The sequence below is a fragment of the Aquarana catesbeiana genome, linkage group LG01 (genome assembly GCF_042186555.1).
Source record: "Aquarana catesbeiana isolate 2022-GZ linkage group LG01, ASM4218655v1, whole genome shotgun sequence".
NCBI lineage: Eukaryota > Metazoa > Chordata > Amphibia > Anura > Ranidae > Aquarana > Aquarana catesbeiana.
Window position 1 is genome coordinate 602271941 of NC_133324.1, and position 20556 is coordinate 602292496.

Genomic DNA, 20556 nt, shown 5'->3' on the forward strand with positions numbered 1-20556 from the left:
ACTTTCTGTTTCAATCTGTTTATTTAATTTTTTAGAATTAAAGTTAAACGTTGTAATTTAAGGCTCCATGCATACTGGAGCTGATAAACATTGGCGTTTTTTTTTTTTAAAGCCCATAAACACCGTCTATGTTATCCTATGTGTCCATGCACACATGGACGTTTTTTAGCTTTAATGAGCAATGGAGTCTATGGGCTTTTTTCTGAACGCCAGAAATTCGCGTTCAAAGTGCCGTTTTTCACCTCCAAAAAACGCCAAAAAACGCCAAACGCTCATAAACGCTCATAAATGCATGTTAATCAGCGTTCGGCGTTCTATTTTTTCAATGCATTGTGGGAGTTTGGAAGGCGTTGTGGGATTTTTGGAGTGTCCTCTATGTATTTTTATTAAAAATGCCCATAAACGCTAACGCTAAAAAAACGCTCATAAATGCTAGTACAAAACACTGTTAAAAGCACGTTTTTCAACCAGAGTTTTCTGCCAGCAATCTGGCATCCAAAAAAAGCTTTTTTGAGCTTCAGTGTGCATGGAGCCTAATACAAAAGAGTGAAAAATGGCTCTGATGACATAAACAATAAACAAGAAGTCATTGATAGCATGTTTTAAGGGTAAGGAATTAAGACATAAATCCATGGAGATCTGCCATTGGTTATTAGAGACTGTGACAGAGTGGTCAACTTGTAAGAAAACTATTATTGAGAAACATATTCATTTATATGCCACTAATAGGTCAAACAACTCATGGGCCTTACATCAGGCCAACTTTGTACATTCGACAGAGGGGTCAAGCAGTACAACACCCACTCACCCATACACCTAGGCAACCTATAGGCATAATGATGGAATTATTACAACCATAGTGACCACTATATCATCCAACACTGGACTTATTTATCTTACCCCAAAAATATATATATATATAATTATTGTATACTTAGAAAAATCAAGTGTAACAGCGACATATCTTTTGAGGGACATCGTTACATACAAAACCTAGACGGGAACCCCAAAGTCGAGACAGCAGGTCCGACCAGGGGGCCCATCTTGCACCTGAGTAAAGGAATGGAAGAAGCAAGTTAGAAAAAGAGAAGGAAGTGAGTCAGAAAAGAAAACAAAGAAGTGAGACCACACCTGTGGAGGTGTCCAACCCAGCACCGTTCCATTGTTAATCCCAAGTGTTCGGCACCTGCAGGTAAGAAAACCAAGGGGTCCACACCTTTACAAACAAGGGTTGTTTGTCTCATAGGACGCTGACCAATTTTTCATGGAGCATGATCCAGGTTACTTTTCGCTTCATTAAAGCTAAGTCGATCACTGGACTTTTCCATGTGGTAGCGATGGATATATTGGCCGCCAAAAACATATAATAAATTAGAGTCTGTGTGTACCTTGGGATATTTTCCACAGGTTCATTAAGTAGGGCTATGCGAAGGTCTTTAGTAATGTTAACCATAGTGACTGAATGAATTAAGGAATGAATCCTTATCCAGAAACGATGGACCTTAGGACAAGTCCACCATATATGAAGAGCAGAGCCAACCTGACCACAGCCCCGAAAGCAGGAGGGGGACGAATCTGGATACATTTTGAAGAGGCGTTCTGGCACAAGGTACCATCACGCAATTACCTTACAGGTAAAAGCCAGTAAATTAGAATATTTTGAAAAACTTGATTTATTTCAGTAATTGCATTCAAAAGGTGTAACTTGTACATTATATTTATTCATTGCACACAGACTGATGCATTCAAATGTTTATTTCATTTAATTTTGATGATTTGAAGTGGCAACAAATGAAAATCCAAAATTCCGTGTGTCACAAAATTAGAATATTACTTAAGGCTAATACAAAAAAGGGATTTTTTAGAAATGTTGGCCAACTGAAAAGTATGAAAATGAAAAATATGAGCATGTACAATACTCAATACTTGGTTGGAGCTCCTTTTGCCTCAATTACTGCATTAATGCGGCGTGGCATGGAGTCGATGAGTTTCTGGCACTGCTCAGGTGTTATGAGAGCCCAGGTTGCTCTGATAGTGGCCTTCAACTCTTCTGCGTTGTTGGGTCTGGCATTCTGCATCTTCCTTTTCACAATACCCCACAGATTTTCTATGGGGCTAAGGTCAGGGGAGTTGGCTGGCCAATTTAGAACAGAAATACCATGGTCCGTAAACCAGGCACGGGTAGATTTTGCGCTGTGTGCAGGCGCCAAGTCCTGTTGGAACCTGAAATCTCCATCTCCATAGAGCAGGTCAGCAGCAGGAAGCATGAAGTGCTCTAAAACTTGCTGGTAGACGGCTGCGTTGACCCTGGATCTCAGGAAACAGAGTGGACCGACACCAGCAGATGACATGGCACCCCAAACCATCACTGATGGTGGAAACTTTACACTAGACTTCAGGCAACGTGGATCCTGTGCCTCTCCTGTCTTCCTCCAGACTCTGGGACCTCGATTTCCAAAGGAAATGCAAAATTTGCTTTCTTCAGAAAACATGACTTTGGACCACTCAGCAGCAGTCCAGCTCTTTTTTTCCTTAGCCCAGGTGAGACGGTTTTCGCGCTGTTTCTTGGTCAACAGTGGCTTGACACGAGGTATGCGGCAGTTGAAACCCATGTCTTTCAAGCGTCTCTTGGTGGTGGATCTTGAAGCACTGACTCCAGCAGCTGTCCACTCCTTGTGAATCTCCCCCACATTTTTGAATGGGTTTTTTTTCACAATCTTGACTAGGGCGCGGTGATCCCTATCGCTTGTACACTTTTTCTGACCACAGTTTTTCCTTCCCTTTGCCTCTCTATTAATGTGTTTGGACACAGAGCTCTGAGAACAGCCAGCCTCTTCAGCAATAACCTTTTGTGTCTTTCCCTCCTTGTGCAATGTGTCGATGGTCGCCTTTTGGACAGCTGTCAAATCTGAAGTCTTCCCCATGTTTGTGTAGGCTTCAGAACTGGACTGAGAGACCATTTAAAGCCCTTTGCAGGTGTTTTGAGTTAATCAGCTGATTAGTTTGTGGCACCATGTGTCTTCAAAATTTAACCCTTACACAATATTCTAATTTTGTGACACACGGAATTTTGGATTTTCATTTGTTGCCACTTCAAATCATCAAAATTAAATGAAATAAACATTTGAATGCATCAGTCTGTGTGCAATGAATAAATATAATGTACAAGTTACACCTTTTGAATGCAATTACTGAAATAAATCAAGTTTTTCAAAATATTCTAATTTACTGGCTTTTACGTGTATATCCTGCTTCAATCAGGGCAACATTCATTATACCCTTATGAATGCGTGCAGTCCAGGATTGCCAGTCCTCCACCTCCAGGCCAGTGCCCAGATCCCTCTCCCAAGTCATTTGATAAGGAAGTTTGGACGAGGGGGGGAAAAGGATTTATACAACATGGAGATACAACCCCTCTAAAAAGTCTCCTGTATGCATTTGCTTTCGAACTGTGTTCATACTGTAAGATCTGAACCGTTCTTTTGTAAAGACCCTAAGAAGTGTCATATTTGTTGTAAGCGGAAACTCTCAACGGGGGGCATCTGCAAATCCTGCACAAAATACCAAGAGGGTCGTATACCTCTATGGTCAAACTAGTGCCCTAGAGTCCCTTGTCCATCCACCAACGAAAGAGGGCAAGTGTCATACCTGGTGGAAATTGAGGATTGTTAAAGAGGGGTGCCACAGGGGAGTGGGGGAGCCTAGGGGCCATCGTCTGCATATTGCTATAAAGGGAATGAATTGAGGCAATACATTTAGGACCAAAATTCCATCTTTCCAGCATCCTAAAAAGATAAGGCCAGGAGAGGGAGTCCGATGCCTTACGTATATCGCGGGATAGAAGCACCCCCTGTCTGACCCCTCCACCATCCCAGGAAGATTGTAATATTGATATAAGGTCTATTGCCCGATGCACTTGGTCCGCAGCTTGCCTATAAGGCAGGAATCCTACCTGGTCAGAGTGTACATAACGACCCTACAGATACTTTCAAAGTCAATCACCATTGAAAACAGAAAAAATGTTATATGGGGGATTGGGTGCAAAGCAGTTGCAATGATGAAGTACAAATCTGATCATATATGTCCTTGTCCAAAAAGTAACAGAATAGAGAGTATATATGTTTCACTTGAGAGAAAAAACTGTATGCATTTTTAAAAAATTCTATTTTTATATATAAATATGAAGCCCTCCTAATAGTTTATATCTTTTGTCATTTAATATGAAGTAGAACAGTATGCCTGTTCCAGAACTGGCAAGTTTGGGCATATTACAAAAATTAATCAAAGGGTATGACACTGGTATGTGTAAGAAAGGGGTTCAGAGAGTATGACATTAGGCAATATGTGAAGAAGAAAACCACAGAGGGCATGACGGAAGCCCATATGTGGAGGAAAGGAGGACAGGGGGTATGACAGTGACCAGGATATTTAGGAGAGGATTGCAGAGGTTATGGCCACGGGTGATATGAGGTGGAGAGGGGTGCAGAGGGTGTGAAAGAGGCAATTTGTACAGGAAAGGAGTGCAAACAGTATGAAAGCAGGCAGCATGTGCAAGAGAGAAATGCAGACTGTTTTGCACTGGACCGTCTGTATAGGATATGACAGTAGAGGGTATGATGGGGGGCAGTAGGTGCATAATAAAATTGGAAAGGATATGACAGTGGAAAGCATGCACATGGGTAAAGTGTGGAGAGTCTGACAGCAGGCTGTGTGCAGGAGGGAAGTGTAGAGGATATGACTTGAGCAGTATGTACAGGAGAGAAGTGTGGAGTGTATGGTGGCAGACAGTATGTGCAGGAAAGAAGTGTAGAGTGTACTGTACAACAATGGGCAATATGTGCAGGAGAGGATGTGCAGATGGTTTGAGAGTAGGCAGTATGTGCGGAAGAACAGTGTCGATGATATGACAGTGGACAGTATCTGCAAGAGAGCAATGTGTAGTGTAGGACTGGGGGCAGTATGTGTAGGAGACAAGTGCAGAGGATATAATGCTGGGCAGTATTTGCAGGGCAAGAGTGTGGCAGGTCCGAAGGTGGGCAGTATGTAGAGGAGAGGATTGCACAGGGCATGACAGGGAAGTATGTACAGGAGGGTAGTGCAGAGAGTATGACAGTAGCCAGTATGTTCAGGAGAGAATTGTAGAGGGTATGACAGTATGCAGATTGCCATAGGAAAAATAAGAGGAACATTTTGTCAAAATTTGTGTAAAATGTGTAGTCCACACTTATGCTGTGAAAGTTTCCAATAAATTGCTGCTCATCTCTAGAAGTGATATGAAGGACTGTGGAGGGACTTTAGAGTGGTAATTGCAGGGGCCATGGTATGGCGATAGCGGAAATTGTGTCTGTTGTGGGTTAAAAGCTGGAGGCGCATCTTTGAACTTACATGAATCATTTAGTGCATGAAGGTTGGGTGGCATTATGTTTTTTTGTGTTGGCTGTGTCTGTCCTCCATTGTTCCATCTGCAGTAACTTGTGGTAACCTCTGTCAAGAACCTTTTCTCTGGCAGCTTCCCAATCCTACCTCTAAAGCCACTGCCCACTTCAGGGGTGGGATGAAGTGTTAGGGGCATAATATGGCACTGGGAGTGATGGGAGGTAAAACAGCTGGGGGAGTAATGTCTGTTGGGGGGAAGGGTAGGTATGGCAAAGAAAGGTCTGTCAAAGGTAGGTGAGGTAGCTGGGAAATGTCTGGAAGAGAGTGGGGAAAGGGTCAGCGAGGCAGTTGGATGATGTCTGGTGAACTGAGGAAGCGCAGAGGAATCAGAGGGGAACATGGACCTGGGGTGGGGGCATACAAAGAGGAATAGGACTAGACTAGACTGTTACTCGATGCAGAGACCCCCAACGGAAATCCGGCATTCTTCTAAAGATGTACCAATTAATTACAGTATTTTCTTATTGCAGGGTGATTCAGGAGGCCCTCTAGTCTGTGAGGAGCCAACTGGCAAATTCTTTTTGGCAGGCATTGTGAGCTGGGGAGTGGGTTGCGCTGAAGCCAGAAGACCTGGAGTCTATGTGAGGGTCAGCAAAGTTCGAAATTGGATTCAGGGAGTAATCTCAGCACCTACACCAATGGAAACGCATACCAGCTTTGTTACAACCACCAGCAGTATAAAAAGGACAACCAACTCCAAAGCTACCACTGCTCGACCCATGACTAAGCATTCAACCACCAAATCTAAGCCAGGCAGTAGCACCCTGCCAGCAAAACCAACCCAGAAGCCTCTCAGCACATCTAAACCTCAAGGTAATTTTAAAAAAATGCTATCTGCCATGTAAAAGTGCTTCAGATTGTATCTAAAATTGGGGTTGATTTACTGAAGGTGCAGAACATGTTCACTTTGCAAAGTGAGTTTTTACTTGTGAAACTAATTAAAAAATAATTTAGCGAAAGTACCCAATCACATGCAAGGAAAATAAAACGAGGAATTTATGTTTGCATATAATTGGATACCTTTCATAGATATTAGATATAACCGTAAAATGAGCACCGCTGCTGAGTTGACACAGAGCGGAGCCTGATGCAAGCTTGAGACATCTGGGGGTAATCTGACTGTGATTTCACATGATTGCTCAGTTTGTTTGCATGTTTGTAAGTGCGTTTTAAAAGGGGGGGGGGGGGGTCTGCAATAAACTTTTGTGTACGGGATTACGCTATGGTGCTGTACTTTATTTATGGCGAGTATTATAGCATGTATCACAACACCTGCAAGTATGGAGGACCTGCCCGTGGCCGTGATATCAGTGATTCAAGCCTCATATTTACCTGCCTGTGGTGAGTGTTGAATTTAAGTGGAGTGGGACTCATTCGTGGTGATTTTGGTGACAGACATCACAGATTTCATTGGAGTTGCTTTCCACGTTTGTGACACACGGATAAACAGAGACTCACTTTTTCACGCATGGTGGACTATGCATTTATATAATTTTGGTGGCAAATTGTGTGAGGGTTGTATAACTCCATGGGGTGGGTGCAACACTGCTTTTGCCATCTGGAATATCTTCTTATTAGATATACACTATATTGTCAAAAGTATTGGGACACCTGCCTTTACACGCACATTAACTTTAATGGCATCCCAGTCTTCATCTGTAGGGTTCAATATTGCGTTGGCCCACCCTTTGCAGCTATAACAATTTCAACTCTTCTGGGAAGGCTGTCCACAAGGTTTAGGAGTGTGTCTATGGGAATGTTTGACCATTCTTCCAGAAGCATATTTGTGAGGTCAGGCACTGATGTTGGAGGAAAAAAGCCTGGCTCACAGTCTCCACTCTAATTCATCCAAAAGGCATTCTGTCGGGTTGAGGGCAGGACTCTGTGCAGGCCAGTCAAATTCCTCCACGCCAAACTCGCTCATGCATGTCTTTATGGACCTTGCTTTGTGCACTAGTGCAGTCATGTTAGAACATGAAGGGGCCATCCCCAAACTGTTTCCACAAAGTTGGGAGCATGAAATTGTCCAAAATGTTATGGTATGCCGACACCTTAAGAGTTCCCTTCACTGGAACTAAGGGGCCAAGCCCAAACCCTGAAAAACAACCCCACACCATAATCCCCCCTCCACCAAATGATTTGGACCAGTGCACAAAGCAAGGTCCATAAAGACATGGATGAGCGAGTTTTGAGTGGAGGAACTTGACTGGCCTGACCTCAACCCAATAGAACACCTTTGGGATGAATTAGTGTGGAGACTGCGAGCCAGGCCTTCTCGTCCGCAATCAGTGCCTGACCTCATAAATGCGCTACTGGAAGAATGGTCAAACATTCCCATAAACACACTCCTAAACCTTGTGGACAGCCTTCCCAGAAGAGTTGAAACTGTTATAGCTGCAAAGGGTGGGCCAACGCAATATTGAACCCTACGGACTAAGACTGGGATGCCATTCAATTACATGTGCGTGTAAAGGCAGGTGTCCCAATACTTTTGGTAATATAGTGTACAGTATCTCACAAAAGTGAGTACACCCCTCACATTTTTGTAAATATTTTGTTATATCTTTTCATGTGTCAACACTGAAGAAATGACACTTTGCTACAATGTAAAGTATTGAATGTACAGTTTGTATAACAGTGTAAATTTGCTGTCCCCTCAAAAAAACTCAACACACAGCCATTAATGTCTAAACCACTGGCAACAAAAGTGAGTACACCCTGAAGTGAAAATGTCCAAATTGGGCCCAATTAGCCATTTTCCCTCCCTGGTGTCATGTGACTCGTTAGTGTTACAAGGTCTCAGGTGTGAATGGGGAGCAGGTGTGTTAAATTTGGTGTTATCGCTCTCACTCTCTCATACTGGTCACTGGAAGTTCAACATGGCACCTCATGACAAAGAACTCTCTGAGGATCTGAAGAAAAGAATTGTTGCTCTACATAAAGATGGCCTAGGCTATAAGAAGATTGCCAAGACCCAGAAACTGAGCTGCAGCACGGTGGCCAAGACCATACTTCGGTTTAACAGGACAGGTTCCACTCAGAACAGGCCTCGCCATGGTCGACCAAAGAAGTTGAGTGCATGTGCTCAGTGTCATATCCAGAGGTTTTCTTTGGGAAATAGACGTATGAGTGCTGCCAGCATTGCTGCAGAGGTTGAAGGGGTGGGGGTCAGCCTGTCAGTGCTCAGACCATACGCCACACCCTGCATCAAATTGGTCTGCATGGCTGTCGTCCCAGAAGGAAGCCTCTTCTAAAGATGATGTACAAGAAAGCCCACAAACAGTTTGCTGAAGACAAGCACACTAAGGACATGGATTACTGGAACCATGTCCTGTGGTCTGATGAGACCAAGATAAACGTATTTGGTTCAGATGGTGTCAAGCGTGTGTGGCGATAACCAGGTGAGGAGTACAAAGACAAGTGTGTCTTGCCTACAGTCAAGCATGGTGGTGGAAGTGTCATGATCTGGGACTGCATGAGTGCTGCCAGAACTGGGGAGCTACAGTTCATTGAGGGAACCATGAATGCCAACATGTACTGTGACATACTGAAGCAGAGCATGATCCCCTCCTTTCGGAGACTGGGCCGCAGGGCAGTATTCCAACATGATAACAACCCCAAAAACAACTTCAAGACGACCCCTGCCTTTCTAAAGAAGCTGAGGGTAAAGGTGATGGACTGGCCAAGCATGTCTCCATCTGTGGTGCATCCTCAAATGGAAGGTGGAGAAGCGCAAGGTCTCTAACATCCACCAGCTCCGTGATGTCATCATGGAGGAGTGGAAGAGGACTCCAGTGCCAACCTGCGAAGCTCTGGTGAACTCCATGCCCAAGAGGGTTAAGGCAGTGCTGGAAAATAATAAAAAACAAAAATATTGACACTTTGGGCCCAATTTGGACATTTTCACTTAGGGGTGTACTCACTTTTGTTGCCAGCGGTTTAAACATTCATGGCTGTGTGTTGAGTTATTTTAAGGGGACAGCAAATTTACACTGTTATACAAGCTGTACACTCACTACTTTACATTGTAGCAAAGTATAATTTCTTCAGTGTTGTCACATGAAAAGATATAATAAAATATTTACAAAAATGAGAGGGGTGTACTCACTTTTGTGAGATACTGTATGTTGTAGGACATTCACATGCATGCAATTTTGTTGTGTTTAGTGATGGAGCGCTGCTGAGGTTGTTTTTATGGTTATATCTAATACTTACTATAGTGAGTGTATTATAGCATTTGCTATTTTTAGTTTTTTTTTATTTATTTTAAATTTTACAAGTGTATGTATAGTAGTATTTGTCATTAACAAATTACATGAGTAATGTCAGTAGGGTTAACTGTGTGCCTAACCAGTGTTTATGTGAACTGTGTGAGGTGCTTTTACTAGGGGGAGAGGTGGAACACAAACTCCATCCCTTCCCTCCCATCAGAATGGTGATCTACGTAGTTTACATAGGTAGATTGCAGTTCTGTGCCTCTGCCTGACGATTGGCGGGTGCCTGCAAACATCAAGTACCACGAGCTTCCACTGTGTGTGTAATCACAGTGAAAGCAGGCTGCCTGCAACGCGCATGCGCACACCACACCTGGAAGTGCGGGATCACGTATATATACAGGTGATTCGGAGCACAGCTGCCGCCCTGTAGCAGTAAAACTGCTATAGGGCGTGTGGCAAGCAGTTAATTTCCAGATTTCACAAAAGAGCCTTTGAAATCTGATTTTATGGAGAGCTGTTTATGGCAGCCTGCCAGCCTTCTAATGTAACCAAAAGTGAAACCCATCTCTAACCCTAATTCACACCTGAGTGTTTTGTAGGTTGAAGCTCAAAGCTCCAAAACGCTCAACAATCATAATTAGATGCTTTTAAACTGTGCCTGTTCACATATGTTTGTGCTCCAAAACCGCCTGTAAACACTCAGGCTTAGGTGTGACTTCAGCCTTAAGAGTCTTTGTTTTGATCTATAAGGATCTTGAAGAATAAAATACTGCACCATAGAAGGAATTAGAGAGGTCAGGGGTGGCTTCTTTCAAAGCTCATTTACTGCTTGTTATGAAAATGTGAATAGTATAAAGGCAAAGTCCACCTTTAAAAAATAGTAAATACACATATTTTTTAAAGAAAAAAAATTTTCATTTATTTTTTTTTTTCACAGGAGCCTGCAAACATTGCACCGTTAATCAGTGACTTGCGGGTGCAATGCCAGGCTCCTGCAAACTCTTCCTTCAGCTCTCTGTCCATACCAAGGTACAGGTTTTTACTTGGAGAGCTAAAGAAGGTGTCCATACTGAGGTACGGGTTTTTACTTGGAGAGCTAAAGAAGGTGTCCATACCGAGGTATGGGTTTTTACTTGGAGAGCTAAAGAAGGTGTTATGGGTTTTTACTTGGAGAGCTAAAGAAGGTGTCCATACCTAGGTACGGGTTTTTACTTGGAGAGCTAAAGAAGGTGTCCATACCGAGGTATGGGTTTTTACTTGGAGAGCTAAAGAAGGTGTCCATACCGAGGTACGGGTTTTTACTTGGAAAGCTAAAGAAGGTGTCCATACCGAGGTACAGGTTTTTACTTGGAGAGCTAAAGAAGGTGTCCATACCGAGGTACGGGTTTCTACTTGGAGAGCTAAAGAAGGTGTCCATACCTAGGTACGGGTTTTTACTTGGAGAGCTAAAGAAGGTGTCCATACCGAGGTATGGGTTTTTACTTGGAGAGCTAAAGAAGGTGTCCATACCGAGGTACGGGTTTTTACTTGGAAAGCTAAAGAAGGTGTCCATACCGAGGTACAGGTTTTTACTTGGAGAGCTAAAGAAGGTGTCCATACCGAGGTACGGGTTTCTACTTGGAGAGCTAAAGAAGGTGTCCATACCTAGGTACGGGCTTTTACTTGGAGAGCTAAAGAAGGTGTCCATACCGAGGTATGGGTTTTTACTTGGAGAGCTAAAGAAGGTGTCCATACCAAGGTATGGGTTTTTACTTGGAGAGCTAAAGAAGGTGTCAATGGACTACAAGGGTGTTGATCACCACACTTATATTCCATTGAGAACTAAAAGTCCTTCTGCTGTGGTGGAAAACAGAGCTTGTAGTTCATCCATTCACAGATCTCTGTAAATGAATGACATGGCTGTGTGGGTGGAGCCCCGCACAGCCACACTGATTTCAAAAGTGACAGGACTTACATGTGAGAAGAACCCCCGCCTGCTGTCACAAATGGGAGGGCCTTCTGGATGGGCGGGGGATCTGACTGGCAGCATGTTACAGTCTATACATAGGTGCACTTCTAAGATACATCGATAGAGTATGTCAACCAGGATCAAGTATCTTTATTCATTTAAATAAAAACTTAACTAGAGAAATTTGTAGATTATTACTGCTGATCCCTCCTTCTCATAATACTAGTTGCCTGGTTTTCAATCTTCCCCTCTGGCTTTAGTCATAACAGAATTAAAATTTGGATAAGTTGACTTCACTTTATCTTAGGCCTTGTTCACACATGCAGCAGATAAATGGTAGAAGCAGGCGGCCTGTGCAGGTTTTACCACCCCCAACCTCCCACTGGCAAGTTAACATGGCCAGCAGGCATGTTTTTATACATTGCCAGGGTTTCTTCATGGTGTGGCAAGTTTTAAACATCATGTCGTGGTTAGTAGGCAGTGCCGCTTGCCATCCTTACCCCATTCAAGTCAATCGGACCGTGCCGTAACTGCAACGAACATAGAAATATGTCATCAGCACACCGACAAGTTTGTTTCAAAGTGTAAAGCTCTTTTTTTCTTGTGTGGTCTCATAGAAAAGCAACGTTTGGGGACCATATAGGGACTCTTTCTCAGGCATGTGTGGTCACATGCATTGTCCCAAAATGTTGCTTTTCTATGTGGCCATACAAGAATAAAGAGCTTTAAAATATAACTAAAGGAAAACCTTTTTTTTTTAATTTTGGATAGAGTGGAGAGGGATTAGCACACCTGTCAGATTTTTATTGCTGTCTGTGCCACCGTTAGGGAGATTAAACTTCTCTATTTGTCCTATTTACCATTATTAGTGAAAGTGAAAGAAACTCCTAAATATTGGGTTGTCCCCAGAAAAGTAATAGAGGGGAAAGCTTCCAATGGAGACACTGGTTCTAGTGACCCGGAGTCCCCAAAGAATTCCCTTAATTTGCAGGGATTTCCTCTCAATTTTGTTTGGCTATGGCACAGGAAGGGAAATCTCGGTAATTGGACACAGATGGCGAAAAAAAAATCTGACAGGGGTTATTACTCTATCCAAAATGGAAAAAAATAAGCATTCAGAATGCACAATATCACACAGAATGCTCTAAACTGCTTCTGAAAGGTAAACCCCCACCAATTTCCAGATTTGTTTACAAACCTGCCACATGAGTGAACAATTCCTTAAAGTGCACCAGTGGACTGATATAAATCTATCTCATATATATATCTATATACACTGTATATAGATATATATATCTATATATATAGATATATATATCTATATACATAGATATATATATATATATATGTATATATATATATATATATATATATATATATATACATATACATAGATTATATATATAGTTTTATTTATTTATTTTTTTTGTATTATTAGGGACATGCAGTTAGGATAGTATCAGAGCCAGATACACACAGGTTACATATTCAGAAGTTTCGTATTTGATTCGCTACCAACAGTCCTGATTTTACTAAAACAAGTCCTTATGTTGGTGAAATTAGTAAACTATGAGAACTAATGAAAGTGCCATATATAATCTATATAATAAAAGAATAGAACCTGAACCATTCTCTGATTATATATAGCACCTTCATTAGTTCTCATAGTTTAATAATATAACCAGCATAAGGACTTGTTTTAGCATATGTAAACGGCGTTCAAACCACACATGTGAGGTATCGCCTGGAACGTTAGAGCGAGAGCAGTAACTCTAGCACTAGACCTCCTCTAACTCTAAACATGTAACTTGTAAAAAATTTTAAGTACTGAAGTACCACAAGTGTGCACAATTTTAAAGCGTGACATGTTAGATATCTATTTACTTATTTTTTATTTTATTTCAGGTACTTATATAGCGCCGTCAATTTACGCAGTGCTTTACATATACATTATACATTCACATCAGTCCCTACACCCTCAAGGAGCTTACAATCTAAGGTCCCTAACTCACATTCATATACTAGGGACAATTTAGACAGGATCCAATTAACCTACCAGCATGTCTTTGGAGTGTGGGAGGAAGTCGGAGTACCCGGAGTAAACCCACGCAGGCACAGGGAGAACATGCAAACTCCAGGCAGGTAGTGTCATGATCGGGATTCGAACCAGTGACCCTTCTTACTGCTAGGCGAGAGTGATACCCACTACACCACTGTGCCACCCATATTTACTTGGCGTAACATCATCTTTCACGTTATACAAAAAATTGGGCTAACCCCAGGTCGCCGAGGTACAACCCTTGATGTTTTTTTTTGTAATGGCCTGCCTCCAATGACTGCATGTCCCTGATATAATGTATCTATCTCTCTATCTCTCTATCTATCTCTCTATCTCTCTCTCTCTCTATCTCTCTCTCTATCTCTCTCTCTCTCTATCTCTCTCTCTATCTCTCTCTCTATCTATCTCTCTCTCTATCTCTCTATCTCTCTATCTCTCTATCTATCTCTCTCTCTATCTCTCTATCTCTCTCTCTATCTCTCTCTCTCTCTCTCTATATCTATCTATCTATCTATCTATCTATCGCTCTATCTATCTATCTATCTATCTATCTATCTATCTATCTATCTATCTATCTATCTATCTATCTATCTATCTATCTATCTATCTATCTATCTATCTATCTATCTATCTATCTATCTATCTATCTATCTATCTATCTATCTATCTATCTATCTATCTATCTATCTATCTATCTATCTATCTATCTATCTTACAGATGTATTTTTTCATTGCAGAATGTGGAAGTCGTCCCGGCCTAACAAAACCCAACAAGATAGTGGGTGGATTTGATGCTGTTAGAGGGGAAGTCCCATGGCAGGCCAGTCTGAAGGAGGGCCCACATCACTTTTGCGGAGCAACAATAATTGGAGATCGATGGTTGGTCTCTGCTGCTCATTGTTTCAACCAGTATGTACCGTGATTGCATTCAAGTATCTATTAGGTCATCTAAATGGTGTAACAAAGTATTTGTTAATCACGTGAAAATGTATTTCTGTTAAAAAATTTAATTCTCATTGCAGTAACAAAATACTACATACATTGTATGTATTATATAAGTAATTGGCAGACGTTCTTTTTATACTAAAGGCTCGTTTTTTTGTTTAAAAATAACAAACATGTTATACTTACCTGCTCTGTGTAATGGTTTTACACAGAGCAGACTGGATCCTCCTCTTCTTGGGTCCCTCTTCAGCGCTCCTGGCCCCTCCCTCCTGTTGAGTGCCCCCCCAGCAAGCAGCTTGCTATTGGGGCATTCCAGCTGCTGATCTGTGTGTCCATTCAGTTCAGATACGGAGCCACGGCCCGACCCTGCCTCCTCTCTCTCCTCATTGTCTCACTAACTTTGACAGCAGCAGGAGCGAATGGCACTTCACTGCTGTCTCGGCCAATGAGGAGAGAGAGTCCCAGAAGGCCGAGTCTCTCGTGCAACATCACTGTATCGGGATGGGGCTCAGGTAGGTATTAGGGGGGCTGTTGCACACAGAAATCTTTTTATCTTAAAGTACAACTAAAGGCAAAACTTTTTTTGTACGTTTTTGATAGAGTGAAGAGGAATTAGAACACCTAGCAGGTTTTTATTGCTGTATGTGTCCTGCCCCTGTTAAGGAGTTTCACCCTCACTATTTGTCCTGTTTACCATTGTAGCGCTGGTAGATTTTTAATCTACCGCTGATAGGTAAATCTTGTGGGTTACTTGTTAGGTGAAGTTAGATTTGCCTCTGTTCCAGCTTGGCTGAGTTGCGTGTAGTTCCACACTGTGCCGGTGGGTGTCATTGTCACCATTGGCTGGTGTTGGAAGGGCAACGTGTTGAAGCGTATGAGTGCTCCTCTGTCCCGGAGACAACTCAGTGGAGGTGGTCCTCCGAGTTGCATTCTGGGAGAGGGTATTTATGGGTCAGACGCCATGTTCAGGGGTTCGTTTTCAGCCACCTGCTGGCCCTCCTGGCTGAGAGGTATGTGTTAAGAGTACCACCTCGTGGTCCTCCATTCCGGAGGCCCACGTCACTGTAGCGTGTGAGTGGGCCAAGAAGCCTGTCTGGGGCCTACCACAGCCGCAGAGGAATGGTCCTGAGCTGTCTATCTTGAGTGAAGAAGCTGGACAACCGAGAAGATCCCAGGGGAGGACCCATCATGGAAGGATCGTGCAGAGTGCTGGTCTGGAGAGGGGCCTTGTAACTCGGTTTGAGGACGTATCCTGAAATAATCTTACTGCATAGTACTGCCGGGTTGGCTTAAAGGTTCAAGTACTGTGTCTGACATTCATCTCAAACCAATACATCCTGTGGCAGAGGATCATATGGGTTTTATCCCAAACAAGTCTGTGGCAGAGACTTTTGTTCGTGCTGCGTACTGGCTACTAGGTTAGTGAGAGAAACCTATCCAGGCAGGCAAACTACAAGTGTTCAATTCCAAAGAATGTTCTGAAGAATACTAAGGAAAGGTATTTGAGCTTCCCTGCAACTTTCCTTTTGCCTCTTTCCTGCTACTTCCTTTATTACTTGTTCAATAAAGCATTGGAAAATATACTCAAATGTTTGGTGCCTACATCGTCCAGAGGTAAACTCAACGGGACCCTAGACCCGGTGCCGGTGAAACAGAGGTATCGAGAGTGAAGGTAACAGCCCGCTTTAAACCAGCAGCTCCACCGAGAGTTAGTGCTACACCATTATCATTGAAAGTGAAAATAAAATAAAATCCCAAATTTTGGGTGTTCCCAAAAAAGTAATGGGGGGGGGGGAATCTTCCAATGGGGATACTAATTCTAGTGGCGTGGTCCCCAAGGAATTCCTTACTTTCCTGTTTGGCTATGGGACAGGAAGTGAAGGGAAATCTCTGCAAAGGGACACAGATGGTGAAAAAAAAAACTGACAGGGGTTATAACCCTCCCTTACTCTATCCAAAATGAAAAAAAAGTTTTGCCTATAGTTCTACTTTAATGCATAGAATGCATTAAGATAAAAAAAAACTTCCGCTTTTACAACCACTTTAAAGTGTTACTAAACCCAGGACCCTGCATTCACTATATCTGTTCTCCCACAGTACACAGTACATGGAAATGCAATTATTTTAGTAAATATAAACTGCTAAATACCTTTTCTCATCAGCAGTATATAGCAGTCTTGTGATTTCTATCAGTTCCTGGTAAAGCTTGTAGGAGGAGTTTTCATACTGCACTGAGCTGTCCTACCAGGATCCAGGACGCCTGACCCTCTGTCTGCACAGTGCTGATTGGCCCTGTGCTAAACACATGTACTCTCCCAAGAAACTGAGCATACACCAAACTGAGCATGTGCAGCCTGACTCCAGTAACTTTGTTTGATCCGGACCTGTTCTGGAGTCAGTGGAATAAGAGGAGGATCTGTGCATACAAGATCAAGCAGCCCTTTTACACATGCACAGGATTAACTCCTTAGGTTCCACAGTGATTATAAAAAGCATGCTTTACTGCATATACACACTAATTTTACTGTTGTGGGTTTAGTAATACTTTAAGTTCTTTTTCTTTAATCCTTTATTTTAAATTGCATGACAAATTATTGGTATTTCTTCCTCTCCTGGAGTTGAATAATTAGTGTCCACTCTCAAATCTTAAAGCAGAACTTAGCTGTATCTGAGTACCACAAACTGAAAATGCTATTTAGTTCATGTTTAATGTTCACAGTAAACTCACCCATCCACCCATGACTTAATGCTTTATAATATTGAGAAATCGCTTTCAAAAACAACCCCATAGCATTTCTGTCCTCGACCATTTGGAGTAAGGGCAGATGATTCATGTAGCATTTACTTTGTGGAATCCATCTGCCCTTATCTGAGGCATGCAGGCTGGAGGGTTTACTTAGCTGAGACAGCCCCTCTACCCCTCCTCCAGATGAAAAAAATGCCCAAGAAGACTCCTGGGATAGGCTAGGTTATGAGAAAGCTCTATTTTTAAAGTGAAACGCATTAACATTTATTGTTTCCACACTAAGTGCATATGAAATATTCAACAAAGAAATTGGAGGAGTGTGGTAAATTCCAGATTCTTTTTCTCACCAGACTCCTGGAATGTATGACATTATTTTGGCCTAGGCCAGAAACCAGGAAGCAAGTGAAATGTAAAAAAAAAAAAAAAAAGTTTGAAGTAAATATAATATACAGTACTTTTCTATTTATTTATTAATTCAGGCTAGCGGCATAAGGATTACTTTAAATCACAGGCAATGTAGTCTCCCCCCCCCCCACACACACACACATACACACAATGTGCCTAGCAGTTCATGTAAGTGTACAGTACCACATTTTAAGAATTAAACTGCTGTACATCACTTGTTGTAGGTGGTTCAAAGTTTTAGAAACCTTCACAGGTAACAACTTCTAAACTGGAGAAGCAGAAAACATGACTTGAAAAGACCACTATTATTAATCCTCTGTCTATCACTGATTTCTTCAGAACTAAACTGGACCAAGTCACTGCCCATATGGGTTCCACAGCACTTAATGGAGCTGATAACTTGGCTGTGAAAATCAACTTGAAAAGGGTGATCCAGCATCCTCACTTCAATCCACTGACCTTGGACTTCGATGTGGCTGTAGTGGAGTTATCAAGCCCTTTGACTTTTAATAAGTTTGTACAGCCTGTTTGCCTTCCATCAGCTCTACAGAAGTTTCCAGCTGGGTGGAAATGCATGATCTCTGGATGGGGCAACATCAAAGAAGGCAATGGTATGTATATTGTACTCTCTGGAAAACCATATGGGGAATGTTTTTATATAAAAAGTGCAATGTGTTTATTTATATTCGGACCAAGTCCTTCTTTTATGCAAGGGCTTTTCTGTTGTGTATGTGATCTGTTTTTTTGTGATTCTTTTTTTTCAAGAAATGTGGGTTTTTTTTTGTGGGGGGGGGGGGGTTTATGTCATGTTTCATTTCTGTTCTCTTCAACAATAAGATTTTAAAAAACACTTATCGTTTGTACAGTGTCCAAGCCAGAGGTTTTGCAAAAAGCATCAGTGGGGATAATAGACCAGAAAATTTGCAGTGTCCTCTATAACTTTTCCATTACTGAACGGATGATCTGTGCAGGTTTCCTTGACGGTAAAGTGGATTCTTGTCAGGTAAGGCTAAACTGCATATAAAGAAAAATGCCTGCACCCTAATTTCTCTACTCACTCATAGTTTATATTTTAAAGGGCGATTCTGGGGGACCCCTGGCATGTGAAGAGAGCCCAGGTGTTTTCTTCTTGGCAGGCATTGTAAGCTGGGGTATTGGATGTGCCCAGGCAAAAAAGCCAGGGGTTTATAGCAGAGTTACTAAACTGAAGGACTGGATCCTGGACACAGTGGCTCCTGTACTGAGGACTACTGACAGTGGTATGAATCTTCCAAAGTCCTCTGTTCCTTCAACAACTCCCATGACTACCACCACAAGGGCAACCACTATCCAACCACCAACTTCCCCTGGTCGCAGGACAACCACGGTATCTAGGACTACAATGTCACAAACTAAAAGTACAAGAAGCACACCAAAATCAACAACTAAAAGTACAACCAAAAGGACAACTACTGCCAGGACTAGCACTACATCATCAAGGATCACTGAGCCACCCAGACCCACACAAAGACCAGGTGACGTAAAAAACAAAACATTTAAATAGTCTAAAAATTATTTAGGCTGGTGTCATGCTGTTCCAGTGCAGTAACACACAAACAAGAATGCATATTACATCATGCATTAATATATGTTTCAGCAGCTTATTCATTTTGAAAGGGCTGCAAACACACCCCAGTGTGGAAAAAAATGTACCTTACCCATTTTCAGGAACGCAACGCCTGCTATATCAGTGTTGGTTTGCATTAGTGCATTGGGGTGCAATTTGAAATGAAATAACTGGAAAGGTAAGAAATATTTGTAAACAATTTAAGTATTCATGTGAATGGGAACACTTAACAATCATTTAATGGGGGTTTCCTAAATTTGACTGCAAAAAATTTCCCTTTATGTCTTGTTCAGGCAGGCAGTACTAAATGGGGGGGGCATGATACAGTGGGGACATTTATTATTTGATCCCCTGCAGATTCTGTAAGTTTGCCCACTTATAAAGAAATGAAGGCTCTATAATTGTTATCATAGGTGTATTTTAAATGATAGGGACAGAATATTAACCAAAAATTCAGAAAAAACACATGATACAAATGTTATAAATTGAGTTGCAGTTCAGTCAGTAAAATAAGTATTTGATCCCCTACCAACCAACAATAATTCTGCCTCCCACAGACTGGCTACAGTATGTGGTTATGTGGTACACAGATTAGTACTGTCAATTTAAGAAGGCACTCCTAACGACAACTCGTTATATGTATAAAAGGCACCTGTCCACAGAATCTCTTTCTTCCATTCAAACCTAACCATCATGGGCAATTCCAAAGAACTGTCAAAGGACATCAGGGACAAGATTGTAGACTTGCACAAGGCCTGGAATGGGCTACAAGACCATCAGCACAAAGCTTGGTGGGAAGGAGACAACTGTTGGAGTGATCATTCACAAATAGAAAAAAAACAAAATAACCATCAATTGCCCTCAAGATTTCACCTCATGGGGTAAGGATGATCATGAGAAAAGTGAGGGATCAGCCCAGAACTACATGGGAGGAGCTTGTGAATGATCTTAAGGCAGTTGGGACCACAATCACCAAAGAAACCATTGGTAACACAATACGCCACCCTGGATTGAAATCCTGCAGCGCCCGCAAGATCCCCATTCTCAAGAAGGAACATGTACAGGCCCGTCTGAAGCTTGCCAATGAACATCGAAATGATTCAGAGAAGGATTGGGAGAAAGTGCTGTGGTCAGATGTGACCAAAATTGAGCTTTTTGGCATTAACCCGACTCGCCGTGTTTGGAGGAAGAAAA

At 42.1% G+C, this 20556-nt stretch overlaps 1 protein-coding gene across 1 annotated transcript in view; it reads left to right on the top strand.

The window, feature by feature from the left end:
* Positions 1-20556, top strand: part of TMPRSS9 (transmembrane serine protease 9) — a 210944-nt gene that overhangs the window by 166627 nt on the left and 23761 nt on the right. Inside the window, exons 12-16 of the mRNA XM_073598864.1 lie at positions 5907-6249; positions 14398-14569; positions 18096-18367; positions 18623-18759; positions 18835-19270. Of these exons, the coding sequence (XP_073454965.1) occupies positions 5907-6249; positions 14398-14569; positions 18096-18367; positions 18623-18759; positions 18835-19270 (1360 nt within the window). The remainder of the gene's footprint in view (positions 1-5906; positions 6250-14397; positions 14570-18095; positions 18368-18622; positions 18760-18834; positions 19271-20556) is intronic.